The sequence below is a fragment of the Ranitomeya variabilis genome, chromosome 4 (assembly GCF_051348905.1).
Source record: "Ranitomeya variabilis isolate aRanVar5 chromosome 4, aRanVar5.hap1, whole genome shotgun sequence".
Lineage (NCBI taxonomy): Eukaryota > Metazoa > Chordata > Amphibia > Anura > Dendrobatidae > Ranitomeya > Ranitomeya variabilis.
The window spans coordinates 458,727,398-458,751,922 of NC_135235.1; the positions used below are offsets into that span (position 1 = coordinate 458,727,398).

The following is a 24,525-nucleotide window of genomic DNA, read 5'->3' on the forward strand; positions in this document are numbered from 1 at the left end:
TGGGGTATCGTCGTACTCAGGACAAATTGCACAACAACTTTTGTGGTCTAATTTCTTTTCTTACTCTTTGGAAAATAAAAAAATGGGGGCGAAAGGTCATTTTTGTGAAAAAATATGATTTTTTATTTTTACGGCTCTGCATTATAAACTTCTGTGAAGCAATTGTTGGGTCAAAGTGCTCAACACACATCTAGATAAGTTCCATAAGGGGTCTACTTTCCAAAATGGTGTCACTTGTGGGGGGTTTCAATGTTTAGGCACATCAGGGGCTCTCCAAATGCAACATGGCGTCCCATCTCAATTCCAGTCAATTTTGCATTGAAAAGTCAAATGGCGCTCCTTCCCTTCCGAGCTCTGCCCTGCGCCCAAACAATGGTTTACACCCACATATGGGGTATCGTCGTACTCAGGACAAATTGCACAACAAATTTTGTGGTCTAATTTCTTCTCTTACCCTTGGGAAAATAAAAAAATGGGGGCGAAAAGATCATTTTTGTGAAAAAATATGATTTTTTATTTTTACGGCTCTGCATTATAAACTTCTGTGAAGCACTTGTTGGGTCAAAGTGCTCACCACACATCTAGATAAGTTCCTTAGGGGGTCTACTTTCCAAAATGGTGTCACTTGTGAGGGGTTTCAATGTTTAGGCACATCAGGGGCTCTCCAAACGCAACATGGTGTCCCATCTCAATTCCAGTCAATTTTGCATTGAAAAGTCAAATGGCGCTCCTTTCCTTCCGAGCTCTGCCATGCGCCCAAACAGTGGTTTACCCCCACATATGGGGTATCAGCATACTCAGGACAAATTGTACAGCAACTTTTGGGGTCCATTTTCTCCTGTTACCCTTGGTAAAATAAAACAAATTGGAGCTGAAATAAATTTTGTGTGAAAAAAAGTTAAATGTTCATTTTTATTTAAACATTCCAAAAATTCCTGTGAAACACTTGAAGGGTTAATAAACTTCTTGAATGTGGTTTTGAGCACCTTGGGGGGTGCAGTTTTTAGAATGGTGTCACACTTGGGTATTTTCTGTCATATAGACCCCTCAAAATGACTTCAAATGAGATGTGGTCCCTAAAAAAAATGGTGTTGTAAAAAATGAGAAATTTCTGGTCAACTTTTAACCCTTATAACTCCCTAACAAAAAAAAAAAATTGGTTCTAAAATTGTGCTGATGTAAAGTAGACATGTGGGAAATGTTACTTATTAAGTATTTTGCATGACAAATGTCTGTGATTTAAGGGCATAAAAATTCAAAGTTGGAAAATTGCGAAATTTTCAAAATTTTCGCCAAATATCCGTTTTTTTCACAAATAAACGCAAGTTATATCGAAGAAATTTTACCACTATCATGAAGTACAATATGTCACGAGAAAACAATGTCAGAATCGCCAAGATCCGTTGAAGCGTTCCAGAGTTATAACCTCATAAAAGGACAGTGGTCAGAATTGTAAAAATTGGCCTGGTCATTAACGTGCAAACCACCCTTGGGGTGAAGGGGTTAACTTTGTTACAGAACGAGGGTCTTCAGGTGGATTAAGAGTCTAATAAAATATTACAACAACATGTGTCTTTATTTCATTAAAATACTTTGTAATCATGTGTGTGTGTGTTTTATTAACCATTTAGTACTATTGGATTAATAATGGATAGGTGTCATAATTGACGCCTCTCCATTATTAATCTGGCTTAATGTCACCTTACAATAGCAAGGTGACATTAACCCTTCATTACCCCATATCCCGCCGCTACACGGGAGTGGGAAGAGAGTGGCCAAGTGCCAGAATAGGCGCATCTTCCAGATGTGCCTTTTCTGGGGTGGCTGGGGGCAGATGTTTGTAGCCAGGGGGGCCAACAACCATGGACCCTCTCTAGGCTATTAATATCTGCCCTCAGTCGCTGACTTTACCACTCTGGCGGAGAAAATTGCGCGGGAGCCCACGCCAATTTTTTCCGCTATTCAACCCATTATTTTAGCAGCTACAGCGCCATAATTTTGCACATACACACTACTAACAGTAGTAGTGTGGAATATGCAAAAAAAAGGGGATATGAGATGGTTTACTGTATGTAAACCATGTCTCATATCCTGTCGGGTTTGTGAAGGAGAAATGAAAAGCCGGCAATTGAATTACTGGCTTTTTACATATATCGCGCTGAATTAAATATAAATACAGAATATATATATATGTGTCTCAATGACATATATATATATATATATATATATTGTATATATGTTTTAACGAACATTTGAGCACATAAATCCATTAGATGTCGGTTTTGCAAGCCTGCGAGAAAATATCGCAGTACAGATGCCATACGGATTACATACGGAGGATGCCATGCGCAAAATAAGCTGACACACCCTGCCTACGGATGACATACGGATCACTATTTTGGGGACTTTTCTGCGTATTACGGCCGTAAAAAACGGACCGTATTTACATACGCTGAGGGTGAGGCCGGCCTTAGTGTGATTATTATGAGAAAAGTATACTAGAGACAAGACATAATGCAGGAGCATAGAAATGTGTGATAATCACAATATTGGATGCACAGACAATAGAACTGTAGGCTATGTGTGTTTTATGGCTGGGCTGGTCCATTTCGGGACCCAATCTAAAGTTGTTAGAAATCAGTTGTCTCCTGATCCTACCTACATAGTATGGTTTGTATTTATGATAACTGTTCACAATTCTATTAGTATTCTCCTTTATGAAGGCAGCGATATATTTATCATAGGTTTGTGTGTGACATCTGAGAACAGACACATAGTAAGTGAACTTGTACTGTGTACTAAATGCTGTTGTTACCACTGGACATACTCATCCAAAGGGAAGTTGTTGCTGAATATACCCCCTCCACAAATAAAAAGTAAAAAAAAAAATATTATTATTGTGTAATGCTCATTAGTGATGGGCGAGCTCTAAAATGATCGGGTGCTCGTTACGCAAGTCGAGCAAATCGCAATGCTCGGGTGCTCGACCCAAGTAACAAGTATAATGGAAGTAAATGGGAAACTCAAGCATTTTTCCAGTGCCGCCCCCCTAAGGACTGGAGGGGGTTTAACCCCTTAATGACCAGAAGCATTTTTGGTTTTGTATTTTCACTTTTTGCTCTGATTCTTCCCAGAGCCATATCTTTTTTATTTTTTGGTCAAAATGGCCAAGTGAGGGCTTGTTTTTTGCAGAACGAGTTGTAATTTTGAACAACACCATTGGTTTTACCATGTCTTGTCGAAAACAGGAAAAAAATTCCAAGTGCGGTGAAATTGCAAAAAAAAAATGCAATCCGCACTTGTTTTTTGATTGGCTTTTTTCTAAGTTACTAAATACTAAAACTGACCAGCCATTAGGATTCTCCAGGTCATTACAAGTTCATAGACACCAAACATGTCTAGGTTTGCTTTTATCTAAGTGGTGAAAAAAATTCCAAACTTTGTTAAAAAAAATAAAACCTAAATTGCGCCATTACCCATAGCGTCTCCATTTTTTGTGATCTCGGGTTGGGTGAGGGCTTATTTTTTGCGCACCGAGCTGACTTTTTTAATTATACCATTTTGGTGCAGATATGATCTTTTGGCGACCCAAAAAAAGTAATTCTGGCATTTTGACTTTTTTCTCGCTACGCTGTTAAACGATCAGTTTAATCCTTTTTTTTAGTTGATAGATCGGCCGATTCTGAACGCAGTGATACCAAATATGTGTATGTTTGATTTTTTTTCATTGTATTATTTTGTATGGGTAAAGGGGTGTGATTTGAACTTTTATTTATTTATTTTTTTTGTAGTTTTAGAAATATTTTTTTTTTATTTTTGACATGATTCAATAATGTCCATGGGAGACTAGAAGCTGCCATAACCCGATCGGCTCTGATACATACAGGCGATGATCAGATCACCTGTATGCAGTAGAATTGCTCACTTGCTATGAGCGCCATTCACTGGCAAGCCGGCAGTGACAACCATAGGGGTCTCTAGGAGACCTCAGGTTGTCATGGCAACCCTCACCAGTGACCCATAATCACGTGACGGGGTGATCGGTGGGCGGATTTCCAGCACGATTGCCAGAAATGTATGTTAAATGCCTCTGTCAGCATTTGACAGTGGCATTTAACGGGTTAATAACCACGTGTGGTTCGCAATTCCACCCGCGGCAGGTCTGGTCACATGTCAGATGTTCAAAACAGCTGACATGTACCGGGAAAGATGTGGGCTTACCACCGGAGCCCACATCAAAGGGAGCGAGTCCAACATCTGTGTAAATGTACACCCCATGTCTGAAAGGGGTTAAAATAGCTAAAAACAATGGAAACAGCACTGAAATGACATGGGAACAGCATAGGAAAGATCTCTAGAAGCATTTCTAAATCACAGGTCACTGCTGGGAACAATGTTGTCAGAGTATTACACCACTTTTACGGACTGACAATAAAATATACAAAACTGCAGATAAAATGGATTTGACTGGAAAAAAATGTTAAGACACATTATTTCCTGGATAGTGACTTGTATATAAGCCAAAATAAATAAATAAAAATGTTCCTCCAAACCTTGAGATGTGTTCACACAGTGTTTTAGCTGCATTTTTGCACATATGCATTGTTTTCAATGGTGAAAAAAACATGTACAGAAAATGTAATTTTATCATTTTAATACCTTATCTGGCAATGTGGTTTGTCAGACATGATCAGACACATCCTGTTTCATTTATGAAGGAGGGATTCTGAAAGTCATTTTGTTTTTCAGGGCCATTAGGCGGCCATCACTATTTGTAACTGGCCATCAGGCTTCCCTTACTATTGTCAGAGGGCTATCAGATGGCCCTCACTAAGCATTTTTGGAGGGCCAGCAGCCGTATATGCATAACAGCAGACGTATATGCATAGCCATATATTGCTACTGCAATATAATTTATCCATCTGAGGTGGGCAAATTTTCTTTTTCGTATTAATACAGTAAAGTTTAAAATCTGGTGGGCTAATAGGCTTCCCTCACTATTTATAGAGGGACAGCAGGCAGGCACCACTATTTTTAGAGGGCCAGCAGTCCTCTTGTGGACAGATGAAACCAAGATAGAGTTTTTTGGTAAAGCATATCATTCTACTGTTTACTCTAAATGTAATGAGGCCTGCAAATAAAAGAACACAGTAGTTACAGTAAAAAATGGTGGAGGTTCAAAGATAATTTGGGGTTGTTTTCCTTCCTCTGGCCCTGGGTGTCTTGATTGTGTTCAAGGCATCATGAAATGTGATGATTCCTAAAGAATTGTGAGTTGCAATATGTAATGCCCGGAGTCTGAACGCTGGGTTTGCATCCTCGTTCATGGGTTTTCCAGCAGGACAATGACCCCAAACATACTTACAGATGCATCCAGAAATAGATGGAAGCAAAGCTTTGGAGAGATCAGAAGTGGTAATTCCAGCTCCAGTAGCATAAAGTGTCCTGCCACTACCTCTTACATACAGAAGCTAGAGAGAAACTGTGAATGGACACATGCATACAGTTAATTTTGCTTGCTTTGATGAACTTCTGCGTACAGAACACCGTAAAAAACATGAATCTGTCAATGACTGCATGGGAAAAAGCAGCAGTATGGCTTAGAATTTATAAGGTAATAATCCCTAGATGCCTGTCAAATGCTATACCTACTGCCATACCTTTCCCTACACAAATTTCAGATAAGGGGTGGTATTATTGTAGAATATAGAAGGGATTTGAACCGGTCCTGAAAATATATTTTACTAGAAGGTGAATCCTCAGAAAAGCATTTTTTCCCATTCCTAAGGAGTGAGTCTCCTAGACTGGTAAAGCATATGCACTAAATGCAAGAAATGCCAAAAATTAGAAGAAGGCTCTCCAATACCCCTAAGGAGAGACATAGTGGAGGGCCTCAGAAAACATTTTTTTCCCATTATTAAGGAGTGGATATCCTAGACTGGTTAATCCCATGGGCTGAAAAACATTTACCCCTGTGGGTTATATATATATATATATATATATATATATATATATATATATAGTGATGCAGTGACCCATATTATAGCCAGGGGGCGCTCTGTGTGCTCTTCAGGATGCACATGGAGGCGTATCTGTAATGATGATAATGAAACAGTGTCCGGCATGATTGTAAATGGCCGGTATGTGTTGCAGAGGGAGTCTGCGCTGTAAGCCTGTAGTATTGTTGTTCTGGGACCTGTAGTCCCACAAGTATTTGTATATTTAAAAGGGAGGCTTGCAGGTTTAGTCAGAGAGCTGGGCAGGACTGGCTAACCACACACACATCTCTCACATATGGGGGATGTTAAAGGTACATAATGTGACCAGGCTTTGGGTCACATGTTGAGAGTTTATGGACCTGAATGGTGAGAATATGAGATCCTGTGAATGGTCTGTGTTGGAATGTCCTGGAGTGGACTGTATTCCTGGAAGCTCATGGTGAGGTCATGGACTGATGGCCTGTGTGTTGGTAGTGCCTGGAACTGGACTTCCTGAATAGCACACGGAGAGGCCATATCTGCAGAACCTGTGATGGCTACTGTGTTGGGGACGCTACAGTTCCATCTGCGGGTCTGAACTATCTGAAGTGCCCTGGTCACAAGGACGGGATTTTCTCTTCCCTGGTGGTGAAATTTGTTAAGTCTGGAGGGTATTGTTAAAGAGATATCCATGAGTAGGTTGATGAATGTCAAATGCCTGTATTTCACATGTCCCGGACTGGGTGGTTGCTTTAGTGTCTATGTGTCTACATAGTCTACGAGGGATCTCACCAATCCTCTCAATTGGCACCTCCGTTAGTGAAATACCTCAGTGTGCACGCCAATATCTATTTTTCACCAAAAATTTTGATCATAGTGGATTTTGCAATTGTAGCGCCCCCACTGCCGCAGGGCCGAGGGGAACCCGGTACCGGGCCTCTGAGTCTCTGCTCTGGGGTTGTCACGGTGGCTAGACCCGGTCCGTGACCCTGCTGAGGTAAATAACGAGGACACCAGGTTGCAGTCTCTTTACCTCTTTACTGAAGGCCCCAGGATCCTCAGTCCGGAATACGGTTAACCGGGCTGCGCAAGTCCGGCCTGTCCGATGGCACCTCCAGAGTTCCCTTTGCAGGTGGAAATCTGTGCCTACCTTCTAGCGCTTGTGTGTTGTGGTCCTCCCCTGCTGTGCTTACGGGATAGTCCCCACAACTGTTGTGTCTGTTTCTGAAGTTCCCTCACAACTCGTTTATGATGTTCTGCTTCGTCCCCCAGATCATATGGCTAGGACGCACCCGTATGACGGGTAGGCTCGGAGCTCTTCCGGGACCCTAGTGTCGCCCCTCTCCTGTTGTTACCCCCTATGTCTTCTTAGGTGAATTGAGTGAGACAGCCCGCCTATAACTGACTGTCCTGTCGTAGGTTTGAAGTTAGGCCTGGAGCTCTATACTTCCTCGGCGTTCCGGCCACCGGCTGCGCGCCTCAGTAGGATGTTGCCTCGTCTTACAGCACGACTCCTACTGGTGTTTCTCCTTGTTGCGTTGATCTCGTTTCTCACTCAGCACAATAAACCTCGCTTCTTGTCCTTTCTTAGGGCACCGCCGCTATCTCGTGCAGGCGCGGTCCCGTAACGTTCTCTCTGTTCGCTAGGCCTCTGTCAGGATCCCACCCCTGACAGTGACCCCCCTGAATCTTCCCCTGCAACACCCTCTGCCACAGGATGTTGCCTGTCTCCAACCCAGTCAGCTTCTCCCTAACTTCCTCTCTAACCCCCAGTTTTACCAGACTGTGAGGAGTGGCCTAATACATAGCGCCCTTAGCTCCCCCTGGAGGCCAGACTGTGAAGTGTATTGGTGTCTGTGATACCTGGTCAGGTGAACTCCTTCAGTGCCATCAGACGTACCATAGCCCCCCTTAGCGGCGGAGCATCAGTACTGCAACGACCAGGACTCTGGGGCGCTGCACAATTCATTACCTGGAAGAGATTCCTCTTTGTCATACCTTGGTGAAACTTACGGCCCAGGAGCTGTTTGCCCTGTTCTTCTGCCTTGGGCTGCCAAAGGAGGTCTTTACTGATCAGGGGACTTCTTTTATGTCCAATGTCACTAAATAATTGTGTAAACTGCTCCAAATCAAACAATTTCACGTGTAAACCATTAACAGACCAATGGTCTAGTAGAAAGATTAAATAAGGCCCTAAAATCTATGTTGAAAAAGGTGGTGGCTAAAGATGGGAAGGACTGGGATATGTTGTCTCCGTATCTAATGTTCGCCATCCGGGATGTACCACAGTCTTCCACTGGATTCGCTCCATTCAAACTATTATTTGGTAGACATTTTAGTGGGAGCAGGACCCTACTCCTCATAAATAGGTTACAGAGCACGTTGCGAGTATGCAGGACCGGATAAGTCCATAATGCCTATTGTAAAGGAACATCTCCTGAATGCCCAGGCAGTTAAGAGCCAATTTTACAATAGAAAGGCCAAAATTAGGCCCTTTTAAACAAAAGTGTTGGTTTTGGTACCCATTCCAGAAATCAAGTTTTTGCTGAACACCACAGGTGGCATCACTTGAAATCCCCTACAAACATTCCCTCATACTTTTATTGCGCTCCCCGGGTCACTCGACTAGGTCACTGCTGCCGTGACCACCTCTTTAAGAATCGTCTGACCCGGTTCCGAGTACCCCACGGCCCTAGCTGGTGTCGCAATAGCACCCGAGAAACTTATGGGGGTGCAAGTGCCAGCGGCACTGGACATTATTTCCATATTCCTGGCTGCCATCCGGAGGTGAGCAATTTGCTGTGTGCAGTATTTCGACAATAAATGACTTTTTATTTAAGTTGCCTGGATCACTGTCTCACTAAATTCTCGTTGCCTTACAGTGGTTAAAGGTTTAACTTATGGCAATAAAATGCAGTCTATCAATATATTCATATACTGTTGTGACATCACTGGGTAAAGAAAGAAAGTGCAGGCTGTTAATACATACAATGTTATGACATCATCAGGGAGAGAAAGTGGCATAAAAGCTTTGAAAAGTTGGTAAATAATTTGTGCCAAAATTTAGCGACTTTTGGCTTTTTCACAACAGATTCTCCCAGATCGTCAGGAGCTTAAGCGGGGGGCAGTGGCACAGCAGGGAAGTGAAACAATAGCTCGTCTAATTCATGGCAAGCTGTGGCATTCAATACTCAAGAAATCTTCCCAACTGAAATAAGATTTCTGTGTAACAGACGGAGGTACATGCTCTAGATTCATGAAGAGGTGGACTAGGCAGAGCTCAGGAAATGGAGGCCTGAGGTCACAGCTTGCTTAATTCATGCGAGCTGTGGCATACCTTTGTAAGGGGTATACTATATTACTGTTACACCTTTCCTTTCTCGTTCGTCCCAGTGCCGTATGTTGTAAGTGTATGTCTAATAGTTTCTATATAATGGTACCGCTACACGATTATGTGTATTACCGTTTCTATATAATGGTACTACTACACTATTATGTGTATTACCACTCCATGCTATATGTATATTTGATAAGATGTTTCTTTGTGCTGCTATGTATAGGGTAAGTGCAGTTATGACATTGGCCACTAGATGAGGGCATCAAAGTAAATGTAATTACATTTAGGATGTAGCTTAGTATAGGAAATAGTTAAGGATAGGAGTGACTGCTGTGTGGTAAGGAAGTGTAGATGTTAAGGTAGAGGGAGAAGGGCCCAGGCGCCCAACCTGTCCACATGGGTTAAAGGCCCAGGGTGCCACAACAGGCCTGTAATGTTAAGAAAGCAGAGAAGCCCAGCCATTTGTGCGGTTCTTAGGACTGAAGAGCAGTATTAAGAATCAGTATTGCAGCAGTTTGGAGGTGAGGAAAGAAAGCGATGCGGGAAGAGTACAGGGCGCAGATTGTCCAATATGTGGCAGGTCATTGCGTGCGTTGATGCCCTTCGATCCGGTGCGAAATGGATGAGGGGAACCCCAAATACAGTAAGTCTGGACAAGGAGGAAGCTGTGGTACCCCCAAAGGCGCTACTACCCCATGATGTACTGGAGGACGTGGCAAGTAGAGCAGGGAAAGATGAAGGTACATGTGCTTGCAACTTGTGGTTAATGCTGTGAAATATTTGGAGGTGCTGAGAAATGGAAACAGTAAAGATGTTCAGGTTCAAGTTGGAATGGACTGTGTCTCAATTCTTGTGAAATAGTCTGCAGACAACCTTCAGTGACGCAGAAGAGAACCTGACGATGCTGGACCTGAAGACTCTGGTATGCTGACTAAGGGACACCATGTTTATGTGAGGGGAGGCCAGGGTGTGATGGAGTGAAAGTTCTCAGCCACGACTACCACCCTGGCCCACCCTTACACCTTATGACTGAAATCTTCCTCTCACTTCTTAATGAATCAGAAGTGTCTAACTTCACCACACCACCTCAACAAGAATGGCAAGAAAATTGCCGGTCCCAATGAATCATGACCAATGTGTTTCATAGATGATAACAAATGAAATACTATGTATACAATCCTCCCTCTACTTTCTACAATAGTTGCTCTAGGATCAGCCCTACTATTATGCACATTCACTTCAGTAGCTAATGACTGAACTCTCGTTTGACAAACAGTTATTCTTCTTGAGTTGACCCTTTATACACATGCACACTTGATTCAGAAGATTATCCTTGTTTCCAATGGCAAGACATCCTTTGACAATGGGTAACCTTACCTGCAAATTTATCATCTGTCAGGCAAGAGTCGGACGGCCACCATAAACATAAAACCATCAGCTGTTCCAGCCAAAACCAATGGTTTTAGCTCTCTTTACTGTAAAGTTAAAGGACACTTTTCTTTTGCCTCCCCACTCTAAAAGCTAGTTCATCATATTTTTAGTGTTTGCCACTTCAAAAAGATTCCTTAGCCATTATGTACTAGCCTTATAGGAAACATGTTTTATTATTTATGTTGTCCAAACATAAGGCAGTACAAATCAGGCACACACTTTCTAAAATTCTGCTGACTTAAACAAACTCAATGAGTTTAGTTTTTTCTTGGACACAATGATAGCCAGAGATTGGTTTGGAGGCCATGTGGGCAATGACACGAAGAAGCTTTCAAGAGGGGGAAAGTCACATGTGCCTCGGGATTATGCTGTGGGCTTACACAATGTAAGGTAGCCAAACTCCCTCATTCAGCATGGCAGAACGTTCCATAGACATCCATTAATAACCATTAATAGCATGCCAAGTTGTGTAAATGGTAACCTTTCTCCATGTGTAGTGTGACAAGCCAGGTCTGGCATGTTATAGGGAGTAGATTTATAAGTTATGCATGGTCCTGTGGAAAAATAAATAATATTCAATGCTAAATAAATCAAGATGTTTTGAAAAATTAATTTTTTCATCAGTTACATATTAATAACATATTATTAACATGTCTTTTGATCCTTTGATTTCCCTAACTCCATGACTTTTCATTCTTGGTGTTGCAATTTCAATGTTGAGGAGTATACTGTACATGCATTTTCTGATAAGTATAATGTATTCCCATGAATTTAGATGGGTCACAGCTGTTGCAGAGGGTTGGGTGGAATGTCACAATGTGTGTCTATTACACAGTCTTCTCATTTCTGAAACAAGCAGGAACATGTCATGTGGCGTGACTGAAATAAAGCCATGAGTAAGGGGAATCAATGTTTAGTACAGAACCTATTCTATTGTGAATATACTTGATGATTCACTTTGCAGAAGACAATAATAATGTGCTTAAGCATTACTATATGGGGAAATAACTTCCCACTCACAGGACAGGTGATATTTTTATCTTTTGACTTCAGTGTAGCAAAGCTGAACTTATTGCATTATGAAACTGTATGGCCTATGAAAATAAGAAAAATGAGTGACATAGCACACTAAAATGGGATACTAACGAATTGTTATGTACCTACCCATATCTTCTTTTGCATTGCTCACCAGAAGGGGGAGTGATGTCACCTCTGTTGTTGTTGCTTCGGATTACATTATATGATCAAACCAGCTCAACCATAGGTGGCTATTGGGCACTCCCGGTGCTCTGTTTAAATCCTCCATAGACATACAGTATGACCCAAGTTGGTCTAAGCCATCGATATTGAAAGAATCGGATGAACCTCAAATATATGTGGCAGCCTCTTGACTCCCTTTTGTTCAAACATCTGTCACACTCGCGCCCAGGCTGGATAGTGTGAGCGAGGATTATTGCCCCACTGTGCCACAAACCAGACTACCCAGGAGGGGCATGACTAAGCAGCTACCTTGGTGTTCACTGGAGCCTGTGGTGGTGAGGTCAGGCTTGTATGGCAGGTAGCTGCCAGGTGCCACTCCAGGGTGGTGTCTGGCCATAGCAGATGATCCCACTGTGGAACAGATGTCTATTGACAGGTGCGGGCAAGTACAGACAGCCATGACTGGTACTCTGGCGGGCACGGCTGGCACTCTGGCAGGCGGGCATGGCTGGCACTCTGGCAGGCAGGTGGGCACAGCTGACAGTCTGGCGTGCACGGCTAGTACTTTGGCAGGTATGGCTGGCAGGCAGGTACAGCTGGTAGTTTAGCAGCCTGGCAGGCGGGCACGGCTGGCACTTTGGCAGGCAGACGGGCACAGCTGGCACTCTGGCAGGCAGATGGACATGGCTGGCACTCTGGCAGGCAGATGGGCATGGCTGACAGTGGCAGGCAGGCGGGCACGGCTGGCACTCTAGCAGGCAGGTGGACATGGCTGTCAGGCGGGCATGGCTGGCACTCTGGCAGGCAGGCGGGCATGGCTGGCACTCTGGCTAGCAGACGGACATGGCTGGCACTCTGGCAGGCTGATGGGCACAGCTGGCACTCTGGCAGGCAGGCGGGCATGGCTGGCAGACACGGCTGGCACTCTGGCAGGCAGGTGCACACGGCTGGCAGGCAGGTGGGCATGGCTGGCACTCTGACTGGCAGACGGGCATGACTGGAACTCTGGCAGGCAGATGGGCATGGCTGGCACTCTGGCAGGCAGGCGGGCACAGCTGGCACCCTGGCAGGCAGGTGGACACGGCTGGCAGGCAGGCGGGCATGGCTGGCACTCTGGCAGACAGGCGGGCATGGCTGGCACTCTGGCAGGCAGGTGGACACGGCTGGCTGGCAGGCATGGCTGGCACTCTGGCAGGCAGGCGGGCACAGCTGGCACTCTGGCAGGTAGGCATGGCTGGCACTCTGGCAAGCAGGCGGACATGGCTGGCAGGCGGGCACAGCTGGCACTATGGCAGGTGGACACGGCACAGACTGGAGGGATCAAGACTGCAGCGGGTAGGGCAGGAATACAGGCAGGTACGAGTAGGGAACAGATAGGAACCAGTTCAGACTGGAGGGACAGGAACTGTTAGGAACCAGTTCAGACTGGAGGGTCAGGAACTGCTTCAGGAGACACGGGAACACAAGCAGGTATGAGTAAGATAAGGGAGCAGGTAGGAACCAGTACAGACTGGAGGGACAGGAACTGTAAGGAACCAGTTCAGACTAGAAGAACAAGGACAAACAGGGAGTGGAGCAGGAGCAGAGCAAAGCCACAGGAGGTGAGAGGGGGCAAAAGAGATGCAGAATGCGACCAGCAGAGCAGAACCGCAGATTTCAGTGAGTAGAGCAGAGCAGAGCCGCAGGATGCGGCGGGCAGAGCAGAGACACAGGTTGCAGCGAGCAGTGCTGAGCTGCAGGTTGTGATGAACAAAGCAGAGCCGCAGATTGCGGTGAGGAGAGCAGAGCCGCAGGTTTGCGACGAGCAGGACAGAGCAGAGCTGAGCTGCAGGTTGCGACGAGCAGAGCAGAGCCGCAGGTTACAGTGAGCAGAGCAGAGCCGCAGGTTGTGGTGAGCAGAGCAGAACAGAGCTGCAGGTTGCGGAAAGCAGAGCAGAGCTGCATGGCATGGGAAGCAGAGCAGAGGGAGAGGACACAAGGATACGCACAGCTGAATGGGAACGGCAACAGACAAGGACACAAACAGGTACAGGTATAGGCAAGAGTTCACACAGGGACAGACATGGGAACAAGTACAGGACTAGGATTCAGGCCTGGGTATACAGCCCCCCAGGGTGGCAGAAACAATACACAAAGACTACAGATACGGGCCTGGGTATGCAGCCCCCAGGGTGGCAGAAAACAAGACACACAGAATCGAGCCTGGTATGAAGCCCCCAGAGGCAGAAAACAGAACAGGACCTGGCAACTCAGAAGCAAGACACTACTGAGAGAATTTGTTGCTCAGGCATCTCCCAGTGGGTGGAGATGCCTTAAGTACCTGATGCCTCTTGGTAATTGGCTGGGGACAAATTAGAAGAGTGCACACAGTCTCTAATATGAATCAGGAAGTGCCAGGACTGCCTCCCTAAACATACAACCAGGAAGTATGCAGCAAGCAAGGACATGAGGCCCAGGGCAAGGAGTCGGCAGAAGACAGAACTCACAACATGGCCCGGAGTGGTGAGTAACATGGGAGATGGGAAGCCATGCAGTGATGCCAGCAGGGATGTTACAGCATCCAACTTTTTTGTTGCTTTGTTTTCTTCTTGGCATAGACTAGGGCCCAGTGAAATTTTTCACCCACCAATTTCCATCCTCAGCCCCTCCCCTTGCTTTTGAGACCTGTTTGATCTATTCCCCAAGACCTGCACCTATTGATACTGGAGCCGCAAAGTGCCTGCACACACAGTGTCAGTTGGCAGGCACAGAGTTATCTCTCTTTTCTGTGTAACGGACACTTACTGGACACAGGACCAGACTGTTGCATAGTTTGATCGCAGAAGAAACTTGTGAGAGTAGATAATATATGGGGTAGTTCAACTTGTATCTTCACAGAACATGAGGTACATGCATCAGCTTTTTATTTTATTACAGCATAACAGGAAGTCTGAAATACTTTTTACCAAAGAGAAAATGAAACCAAAGTACAAGTATATGCATTTAGGGTTGAGCGAAACGGATCGTTCATTTTCATAAGTCGCCGACTTTTGGCAAAGTCGGCGTCTCATGAAACCGAGCCGATCCCTGTGTGGGGTCTGCCATGCGGTACGCGACTTTCGCGCCAAAGTCGCGTTTCAATGACGCTAAAAGCCAATGAAGGTGAACGCAGAGTGTGGGCAGCGTGATGACATAGTTCTCAGTCCCCACCATCTTAGAGAAGGGCATTGCAGTGATTGGCTTGCTTTCTGCGGCGTCACAGGGGCTATAAAGGGGCGTTCCCGCCGACCGCCATCTTACTGCTGCTGCTCTGAGCGTAGGGAGAGGTTGCTGCAGCTTCTTCGGAAGCAGGGATAGTGATAGGCAGGGTACATAAAGCTACTAACCACTTGTGCTGTAGCGATTTCCACTGTCCAACACCACCTTTTGATTGCAGGGACAGTGGAAGCTACATTTTTTTTTCCTCAGCGCTGTCGCTCATTGGGCTGCCCTAGAAGGCTCCCTGACCCTGATAGCTGCGTTGCTGTGCCTGTGTGTACGCCACTGTGCAAACCAACTGCTTTTTTCAAAGCACAAATCCTGTTTTTCCTTCCTTTCTGCACAGCTATCTTGTGTGTTTGTCCACACTTTTGTGTGCAGCAGTCCTTTTTATAGCTGCCTGCCATACTTTTCTGAGATAACTGCAGGGAGATAAATATTGGCAAGTCTGCCTCCGTGCCATTGCTGTGTGTGGTATCTGTCTCTCATTGTGTGCCACCGAAAACACTGTGTAATACTTGGCCCTTTTTTTTTTTTTTGCTAAATTCTCCCTTTTCCCCCCAAAAAATGAGTGGGAGATAAATATTGGCAAGTCTGCCTCCGTGCCATTGCTGTGTGTGGCATCTGTCTGTCATTGTGTGCCACCGCAAACACTGTGTAATACTTGCCCATTTTTTTTTTTTGGGGGGGGGGTACATTCTCCCTTTTCCAAAAAAAAAATTAGTGGGAGATAAATATTGGCAAGTCTGCCTTCGTGCCATTGCTGTGTGTGGTATCTGTCTCTCATTGTGTGCCACCGAAAACACTGTGTAATACTTGGCCAATTTTTTTTTTTTTTTGCTAAATTCTCCCTTTTCCAAAAAAAAATTAGTGGGAGATAAATATTGGCAAGTCTGCCTCCGTGCCATTGCTGTGTGTGGCATCTGTCTGTCATTGTGTGGCACCGAAAACACTGTGTAATACTTGGCCATTTATTTTTTTTTGCTAAATTCTCCTTTTTCCCAAAAAAAAATTAGTGGGAGATAAATATTGGCAAGTCTGCCTCCGTGCCATTGCTGTGTGTGGCATCTGTCTGTCATTGTGTGCCACCGAAAACACTGTGTGATACTTGGCCATTTTTTTTTTTTTGCTAAATTCTCCCTTTTCCCCAAAAAAAATTAGTGGGAGATAAATATTGGCAAGTCTGCCTCCGTGCCATTGCTGTGTGTGGTATCTGTCTCTCATTGTGTGCCACCGAAAACACTGTGTAATACTTGGCCAATTTTTTTTTTTTGCTAAATTCTCCCTTTTCCAAAAAAAAAGTTAGTGGGAGATAAATATTGGCAAGTCTGCCTCCGTGCCATTGCTGTGTGTGGCATCTGTCTGTCATTGTGTGGCACCGAAAACACTGTGTAATACTTGGCCATTTATTTTTTTTTGCTAAATTCTCCTTTTTCCCCAAAAAAATTAGTGGGAGATAAATATTGGCAAGTCTGCCTCCGTGCCATTGCTGTGTGTGGCATCTGTCTGTCATTGTGTGCCACCGAAAACACTGTGTGATACTTGGCCATTTTTTGTTTTTGCTAAATTCTCCCTTTTCCCCCAAAAAAATTAGTGGGAGATAAATATTGGCAAGTCTGCCTCCGTGCCATTGCTGTGTGTGGTATCTGTCTCTCATTGTGTGCCACCGAAAACACTGTGTAATACTTGGCCAATTTTTTTTTTTTGCTAAATTCTCCCTTTTCCAAAAAAAAAGTTAGTGGGAGATAAATATTGGCAAGTCTGCCTCCGTGCCATTGCTGTGTGTGGCATCTGTCTGTCATTGTGTGGCACCGAAAACACTGTGTAATACTTGGCCATTTTTTTTGGGGGGGGGTACATTCTCCCTTTTCCCAAAAAAAAATTAGTGGGAGATAAATATTGGCAAGTCTGCCTCCGTGCCATTGCTGTGTGTGGTATCTGTCTCTCATTGTGTGGCACCGAAAACACTGTGTAATACTTGGCCAATTTTTTTTTTTTTTGCTAAATTCTCCCTTTTCCCAAAAAAAAATTAGTGGGAGATAAATATTGGCAAGTCTGCCTCCGTGCCATTGCTGTGTGTGGTATCTGTCTCTCATTGTGTGCCACCGAAAACACTGTGTAATACTTGGCCATTTTTTTTTTTGGGGGGGGTACATTCTCCCTTTTCCAAAAAAAAAATTAGTGGGAGATAAATATTGGCAAGTCTGCCTTCGTGCCATTGCTGTGTGTGGTATCTGTCTCTCATTGTGTGGCACCGAAAACACTGTGTAATACTTGGCAAATTTTTTTTTTTTGCTAAATTTTCCCTTTTCCAAAAAAAAAATTAGTGGGAGATAAATATTGGCAAGTCTGCCTCCATGCCATTGCTGTGTGTGGTATCTGTCTCTCATTGTGTGCCACTGAAAACACTGTGTAATACTTGGCCATTTTTTTTTGGGGGGGGGGTACATTCTCCCTTTTCCAAAAAAAAAATTAGTGGAAGATAAATATTGGCAAGTCTGCCTTCGTGCCATTGCTGTGTGTGGTATCTGTCTCTCATTGTGTGCCACCGAAAACACTGTGTAATACTTGGCCAATTTTTTTTTTTTTGCTAAATTCTCCCTTTTCCCAAAAAAAAAATTAGTGGGAGATAAATATTGGCAAGTCTGCCTCCGTGCCATTGCTGTGTGTGGCATCTGTCTGTCATTGTGTGGCACCGAAAACACTGTGTAATACTTGGCCATTTTTTTTTTTTTTGCTAAATTCTGCCTTTTCCCAAAAAAAAATTAGTGGGAGATAAATATTGGCAAATCTGCCTCCGTGCCATTGCTGTGTGTGGCATCTGTCTGTCATTGTGTGCCACCGAAAACACTGTGTGATACTTGGCCATTTTTTTTTTTTGCTAAATTCTCCCTTTTCCCCAAAAAAAATTAGTGGGAGATAAATATTGGCAAGTCTGCCTCCGTGCCATTGCTGTGTGTGGTATCTGTCTCTCATTGTGTGCCACCGAAAACACTGTGTAATACTTGGCCAATTTTTTTTTTTTGCTAAATTCTCCCTTTTCCAAAAAAAAAATTAGTGGGAGATAAATATTGGCAAGTCTGCCTCCGTGCCATTGCTGTGTGTGGCATCCGTCTGTCATTGTGTGGCACCGAAAACACTGTGTAATACTTGGCCATTTTTTTTTGGGGGGGGTACATTCTCCCTTTTCCAAAAAAAAAATTAGTGGGAGATAAATATTGGCAAGTCTGCCTCCGTGCCATTGCTGTGTGTGGTATCTGTCTCTCATTGTGTGGCACCGAAAACACTGTGTAATACTTGGCCAATTTTTTTTTTTTTGCTAAATTCTCCCTTTTCCAAAAAAAAAATTAGTGGGAGATAAATATTGGCAAGTCTGCCTCCGTGCCATTGCTGTGTGTGGTATCTGTCTCTCATTGTGTGCCACCGAAAACACTGTGTAATACTTGGCCATTTTTTTTTTTTTGCTAAATTCTCCCAGAAAAAAAAAAAAATAGTGGGAGATTAAGATTGGCATTTCTGCTTGAGTGCTGGTCCTGTGTGTGCCATCTGTCTCAAATTATTGGGGCACAGAAAACCTAGTGTGTAACATTGGGCCTGATTTTCCTTTCAGTGTCAGGCACCTATAAAGGTATATATAAATCCAACAGAAGTTTGAGTTCACCTTATAAGTTGTTTTACAGTAACAAATACCGTTACTTTGGTTACGTTTTGCAAACAATGAGGAAGTCTAGTGGAAGAGGTCGTGGCCGTGGGCGGTCATTGTCAGCTGGTAATGATGGTAGTGGTGGTGGAGCATCAGGTGGTCGTGGTAAAAGCAGTACAGCACCTAAGTCTCGAGTTGTTGAGCCAGGTTCGTTGTCTGGCTACACAAGGCCTCGAACGCTCTCTTTTCTGGGAGTAGGAAAACCACTTTTGAAGCCGGAGCAGGAGGAGCAAGTATTGGCTTTCATTGCTGACTCTGCCTCTAACTCTTTCGCCTCCTCCTCGGAAAGTGCCAAATGTCAGAGCAGTGCATCGTCAGTGGATGCTCCCGGTCAGGAACAAGTCGCTTTCTTGTGTCCTTCACTAAAAACAACAGTGAAGGATGTGTCAGTCGACACAACAGGTTACTCCATGGAGCTCTTTACACATACCGTTCCAGGGTTACACAGTGAAACAGTTAACAGGCTATGCCCATTAGAAGTTGAATCGGACATGGAGTGCACAGATGCACAGCCAGATTACTATGCTGTTCCTTTGACTCAGACCAGAACATTGCCCTCGCAGTGTACTGAGGCAGAATCAAAACCAGCGGAGACTATGGTGCTCCGTCACGAACGCAATACCACCGGCTTACACGGTGACACAGACGAAGTTGCACACAACATAGAAGAGGAGGTCATAGATGATCCAGTTGTGGACCCCGATTGGCAGCCATTGGGGGAACAGGGTGCAGGCAGCAGTAGTTCTGAAGCGGAGGAGGAGGAGCCGCAGCAGGCATCAACATCACAACAGGTTCCATCTACCGGGCCCGTATCTGGCCAAAAACACGTGGCAAAACCTAAACCAGTTGGAGGACAGCGTGGCCATCCGGTTAAAGAAGCTCAGTCTGCAATGCCTGAAAAGGTATCCGATAGTAGAAAGAGTGCAGTCTGGCATTTTTTTAAACAACATCCAAATGATCAGCGCAAAGTCATCTGTCAAAAATGTTCAACTACCTTAAGCAGAGGTCAGAATCTTAAAAGTCTAAATACAAGTTGCATGCATAGACATTTATCCACCATGCATTTGCAAGCCTGGACTAACTACCAAACGTCCCTAAAGGTTGCAGCACCCTCGGCCAATGAAGCTAGTCAGCAACGCTACATCCCTTCCCTCCCTGTAAGCCGACCATTTCCCACACCACCTGCAGTATCTGTGCAGCTTTCGTCGCCAGGCCAAAGCAGTCAGGGAATCACCAGGTTAGTAGTAGGAAACACTGCATGTAGGGCACCGGCAAGAATACCATCTCCAACCCTCTCTCACTCACCTATGTCCACCGGCACCACCGCTAGTTCCACTATCTCCAGCTCTCCAGTCCAGCTCACCCTACATGAGACTCTTGTTAGGAAAAGGAAGTACTCATCCTCGCATCCGCGTACACAGGGTTTGAACGCCCACATTGCTAGACTAATCTCATTAGAGATGATGCCCTACCGGTTAGTTGAAAGCGAAGCTTTCAAAGCGCTGATGGACTACGCTGTACCACGCTACGAGCTACCCAGTCGGCACTTCTTTTCTAGAAAAGCCATCCCAGCCCTCCAACAGCATGTTAAAGACCGCATCGTCCATGCACTCAGGCAGTCTGTGACTACAAAGGTGCACCTGACAACAGATGCATGGACCAGTAGGCATGGCCAGGGACGTTACGTGTCCATCATGGCACACTGGGTGAATGTGGTGGATGCAGGCTCCACAGGGGACAGCAATATTGGGACAGTTCTGCCTAGCCCACGGTCAAGGAAAGAGTTGGCTGTAGGCGTTCGCCCCCCCTCCTCCTCTTCCTCCTCCTCCTGCAGAAGCGAGAGCTCGTCCACAGACCGCAGTCGCACATCCACTCCATCCGCAGCTGCCACTGTTGCACACCAGGTGTGCCATTATGGGACAGCTAGTGGCAAGCGTCAGCAGGCTGTATTGGCAATGAAGTGTTTGGGCGACAACAGACACACCGCGGAAGTTCTGTCCGAGTTCTTGCAGAAAGAAACTCAGTCATGGCTGGGCACTGTACATCTTGAGGCAGGCAAGGTAGTGAGTGATAACGGAAGGAATTTCATGGCTGCCATAGCCCTTTCCCAACTGAAACACATTCCTTGCCTGGCTCACACCTTAAACCTGGTGGTGCAGTGCTTCCTGAAAAGTTATCTGGGGTTACCCGACCTGCTCCTCAAAGTGCGCAGACTTTGTTCGCATATCCGCTGTTCGCCCGTACACTCCAGCCGTATGCAGAACTATCAGCGTTCTTTGAACCTTCCTCAGCATCGCCTAATCATCGACGTTGCAACAAGGTGGAACTCCACACTGCACATGCTTCAGAGAGTGTGCGAACAGAGGCGTGCTGTTATGTATTTGTGGGAGGATACACGGGCAGGCAGTTGGATGGCAGACATGGAGTTGTCAGGTGTGCAGTGGTCGAAGCTACAAGACCTGTGTCAAGTCCTTCAGTGTTTTGAGGAATGCACACGGCTGGTTAGTGCAGACAACGCAATAATAGGCATGAGCATCCCCCTAATGGGTCTGCTGATGCAAAGTTTGACGCACATAAAGGAGCAGGCGTCTGCAGCCGAGGAAGAGGAAAGCCTTGATGACAGTAAGCCATTGTCTGGTCAGGGCCGTGTAGAGGACGCGGTAGCGGGCGAAGAGGAGGAGGAGGACGAGGAGAATGATGGGGATGAGTACTTTTTTACTGAGGAAGCTTCTCCTGGGCCAACAGAAATTAGTGGCGTTGCAAGGCCGGGTTCTGTTTTTGTAAGGGAGACAAGTGACGTAGATTTGCCTGTAACTGCCCCTCAAACCAGCACAACCGCAGATTTGCCAACTGGAACTTTGGCCCACATGGCGGATTATGCCTTACGTATCCTCAAAAAGGACCCACGCATTATTAAAATGATGAGCGATGACGATTACTGGTTGGCCTGCATCCTTGACCCTCGCTATAAAGGCAAATTGCAAAATATTATGCCACATGAGAACCTCGAACAAATATTAGCAACCAAACAAGCTACTCTTGTAGACCGTTTGATTCAGGCATTCCCAGCACACAGCGCCGGTGATGGTTCTCACACGAGCTGCAGGGGGCTACAGGGCAGAGGTGTTAGAGGTGCACAGATCAGAAGTGGCGTTGGACAGAGGGGTTTTATGACCAGGTTGTGGAGTGATTTTGCAATGACCGCAGACAGGACAGGTACTGCAGCATCTATTCAAAGTGACAGGAGACAACATTTGTCCAGTATGGTTACTAACTATTTTTCAGCCCTTATTGATGTTCTCCCTCAACCGTCATTCCCATTTGATTACTGGGCATCCAAATTAGACACCTGGCCTGAATTGGCAGAATATGCGTTGCAGGAGCTTGCTTGCCCAGCAGCTAGTGTGCTATCAGAAAGAGTATTCAGTGCTGCTGGTTCAATATTAACCGAAAAAAGGACTCGTCTGGCTACCCAAAATGTGGATGATCTCACCTTCATTAAAATGAAACACTCCTGGATTTCAAATTATTTTGCCCCACCTTTCCCGGCTGACACCTAGCTTTCCTATAAAAAGGTCTTGCTTGTGGACTGGTCTTACTGAGTGTTAAAATCTCTTAATTTGCAGCAGCTGTTTGCCCAGCATACGACATGTTTACACCTCCCCCAATGGGAAAACTCCCCCCACGGGGCCGTTGTCTCACTCTCGACACTTGGCGCAAGCACCTGTTAGTTACAGTGCTGTTTGTCAGAAGAGGTGGGTGTGCCCGCTTTTGGTCGACGGCACTGCCACTGGGTCCCTCATAGTACAATGTAGTGTCTCTGGCGGTGGTTGTGCGCACCCAACGTCAGACACACCGTTGTAACATGAGGGGCCCTGTGGCGGTACCGCCGGCCACAAGAGAGTCCCCCCCCCCAGCTGAAACTGTGCTCTACCACGTGCCAAATTATCTCGCACAGCTCCAACAATGTTTAGTCTATGCGCTGACATCATTCAATGCCTGGCACTGACAATCAATACCAATTTGTTGACATCTATGATGATAGTTACAGTAGTCTGGGTCAGTGTCCTATATTGACACCAGTAAATACTAATTTACTGCCAAATTACTTTGTCATAAACTCTGCAGATGAGCCCACCCCTGTACCTAAGCATGCCATTCTTTTTTTTATTTATAGTTGTTTTGCGAGACATTAACATCTATTTATTTTTTGGGAGTACTAACTGTGTCAGACACTTCTTGCAATACTCCTCCACTGACCACAATGCTGCCTGCCTGTGTATCCATGTAACCGATTTAAAACTGCCATGCCTGCCTATTGTTTGTTATTTTAGGCCTTTGATAGCCTGTCTGCGGCCCCTACTTGCAATACTCCTCCACTGACCACAATGCTGCCTGGAGTGCCTGCCTGTGTATCCATGTAACCGATTTAAAACTGCCATGCCTGCCTATTGTTTGTTATTTTAGGCCTTTGATAGCCTGTCTGCGGCCCCTACTTGCAATACTCCTCCACTGACCACAATGCTGCCTGGAGTGCCTGCCTGTGTATCCATGTAACCGATTTAAAACTGCCATGCCTGCCTATTGTTTGTTATTTTAGGCCTTTGATAGCCTGTCTGCGGCCCCTACTTGCAATATTCCTCCACTGACCACAATGCTGCCTGGAGTGCCTGCCTGTGTATCCATGTAACCGATTTTAAACTGCCATGCCTGCCTATTGTTTGTTATTTTAGGCCTTCGTTAGCCTGTCTGCGGCCCCTACTTGCAATACTCCTCCACTGACCACACCAATGCTGCCCGTGTACCCCTGGAACCTATTTAAAAGTTCATAGAGCCTAGTTATATATTTTATTTACTATTAATAAGGCCATGATGGACTACGCTGTACCACGCTACAAGCTAACCAGTCGACACTTCTATTGCGAGAAAAGCCATCCCAACCCTCCACCAGCATGTAAAAGACCGCATTGTCCATGCACTCTGGCAATCTGTGAGTACAAAGGTGCACCTGACAACAGATGCATGGACCTGTAGGCATGGCCACGGAAGATTACGTGTCCATTAAGGCGCAATGGGTTAATGTGGTGGATGCATGGTCCACAGGGGACAGCCTACTAAGTCTGTCTGCAGTCCCTATTTCAAATTGTCCTCCACTGTCTAAATCGGAGCTTCCACCTTCTGGCTTTCGGCCTATAATATCAGAAATTAAACTGCATTTGGCCTTCAACTTTGGTTACGGCCTACTAACGGTGTCTGCCCCTCCCTGGTGTTTGCCCTCAACTGAATAAAGCTGAGCTTCCACCTTCTGGCTTTCGGCCTATAGTATCAGAAATTAAACTGCATTTGGCCTTCAACTTTGGTTACGGCCTACTAACGGTGTCTGCCCCTGCCTGGTGTTTGCCCTCAACTGAATAAAGCTGAGCTTCCATCTTCTGGCTTTCGGCCTATAGTATCAGATATTAAACTGCATTTGGCCTTCAACTTTGGTTGCGGCCTACTTACGGTGTCTGCCCCTCCCTGGTGTTTGCCCGCAACTGAATAAAGCTGAGCTTCCACCTTCTGGCTTTCGGCCTATAGTATCAGATATTAAACTGCATTTGGCCTTCAACTTTGGTTACGGCCTCCTAACGGTGTCTGCC

The 24,525-nt window shown here is 45.4% G+C and overlaps 1 protein-coding gene across 1 annotated transcript in view; it reads left to right on the top strand.

The window, feature by feature from the left end:
- Window positions 1-14,373: 14,373 nt before the first annotated feature.
- Window positions 14,374-24,525, top strand: part of LOC143769023 (BPI fold-containing family C protein-like) — a 199,270-nt gene continuing 189,118 nt past the window's right edge. Inside the window, exon 1 of the mRNA XM_077257625.1 lies at window positions 14,374-14,448. Within this exon, the coding sequence (XP_077113740.1) occupies window positions 14,436-14,448 (13 nt within the window). The 5' untranslated portion in view covers window positions 14,374-14,435. The remainder of the gene's footprint in view (window positions 14,449-24,525) is intronic.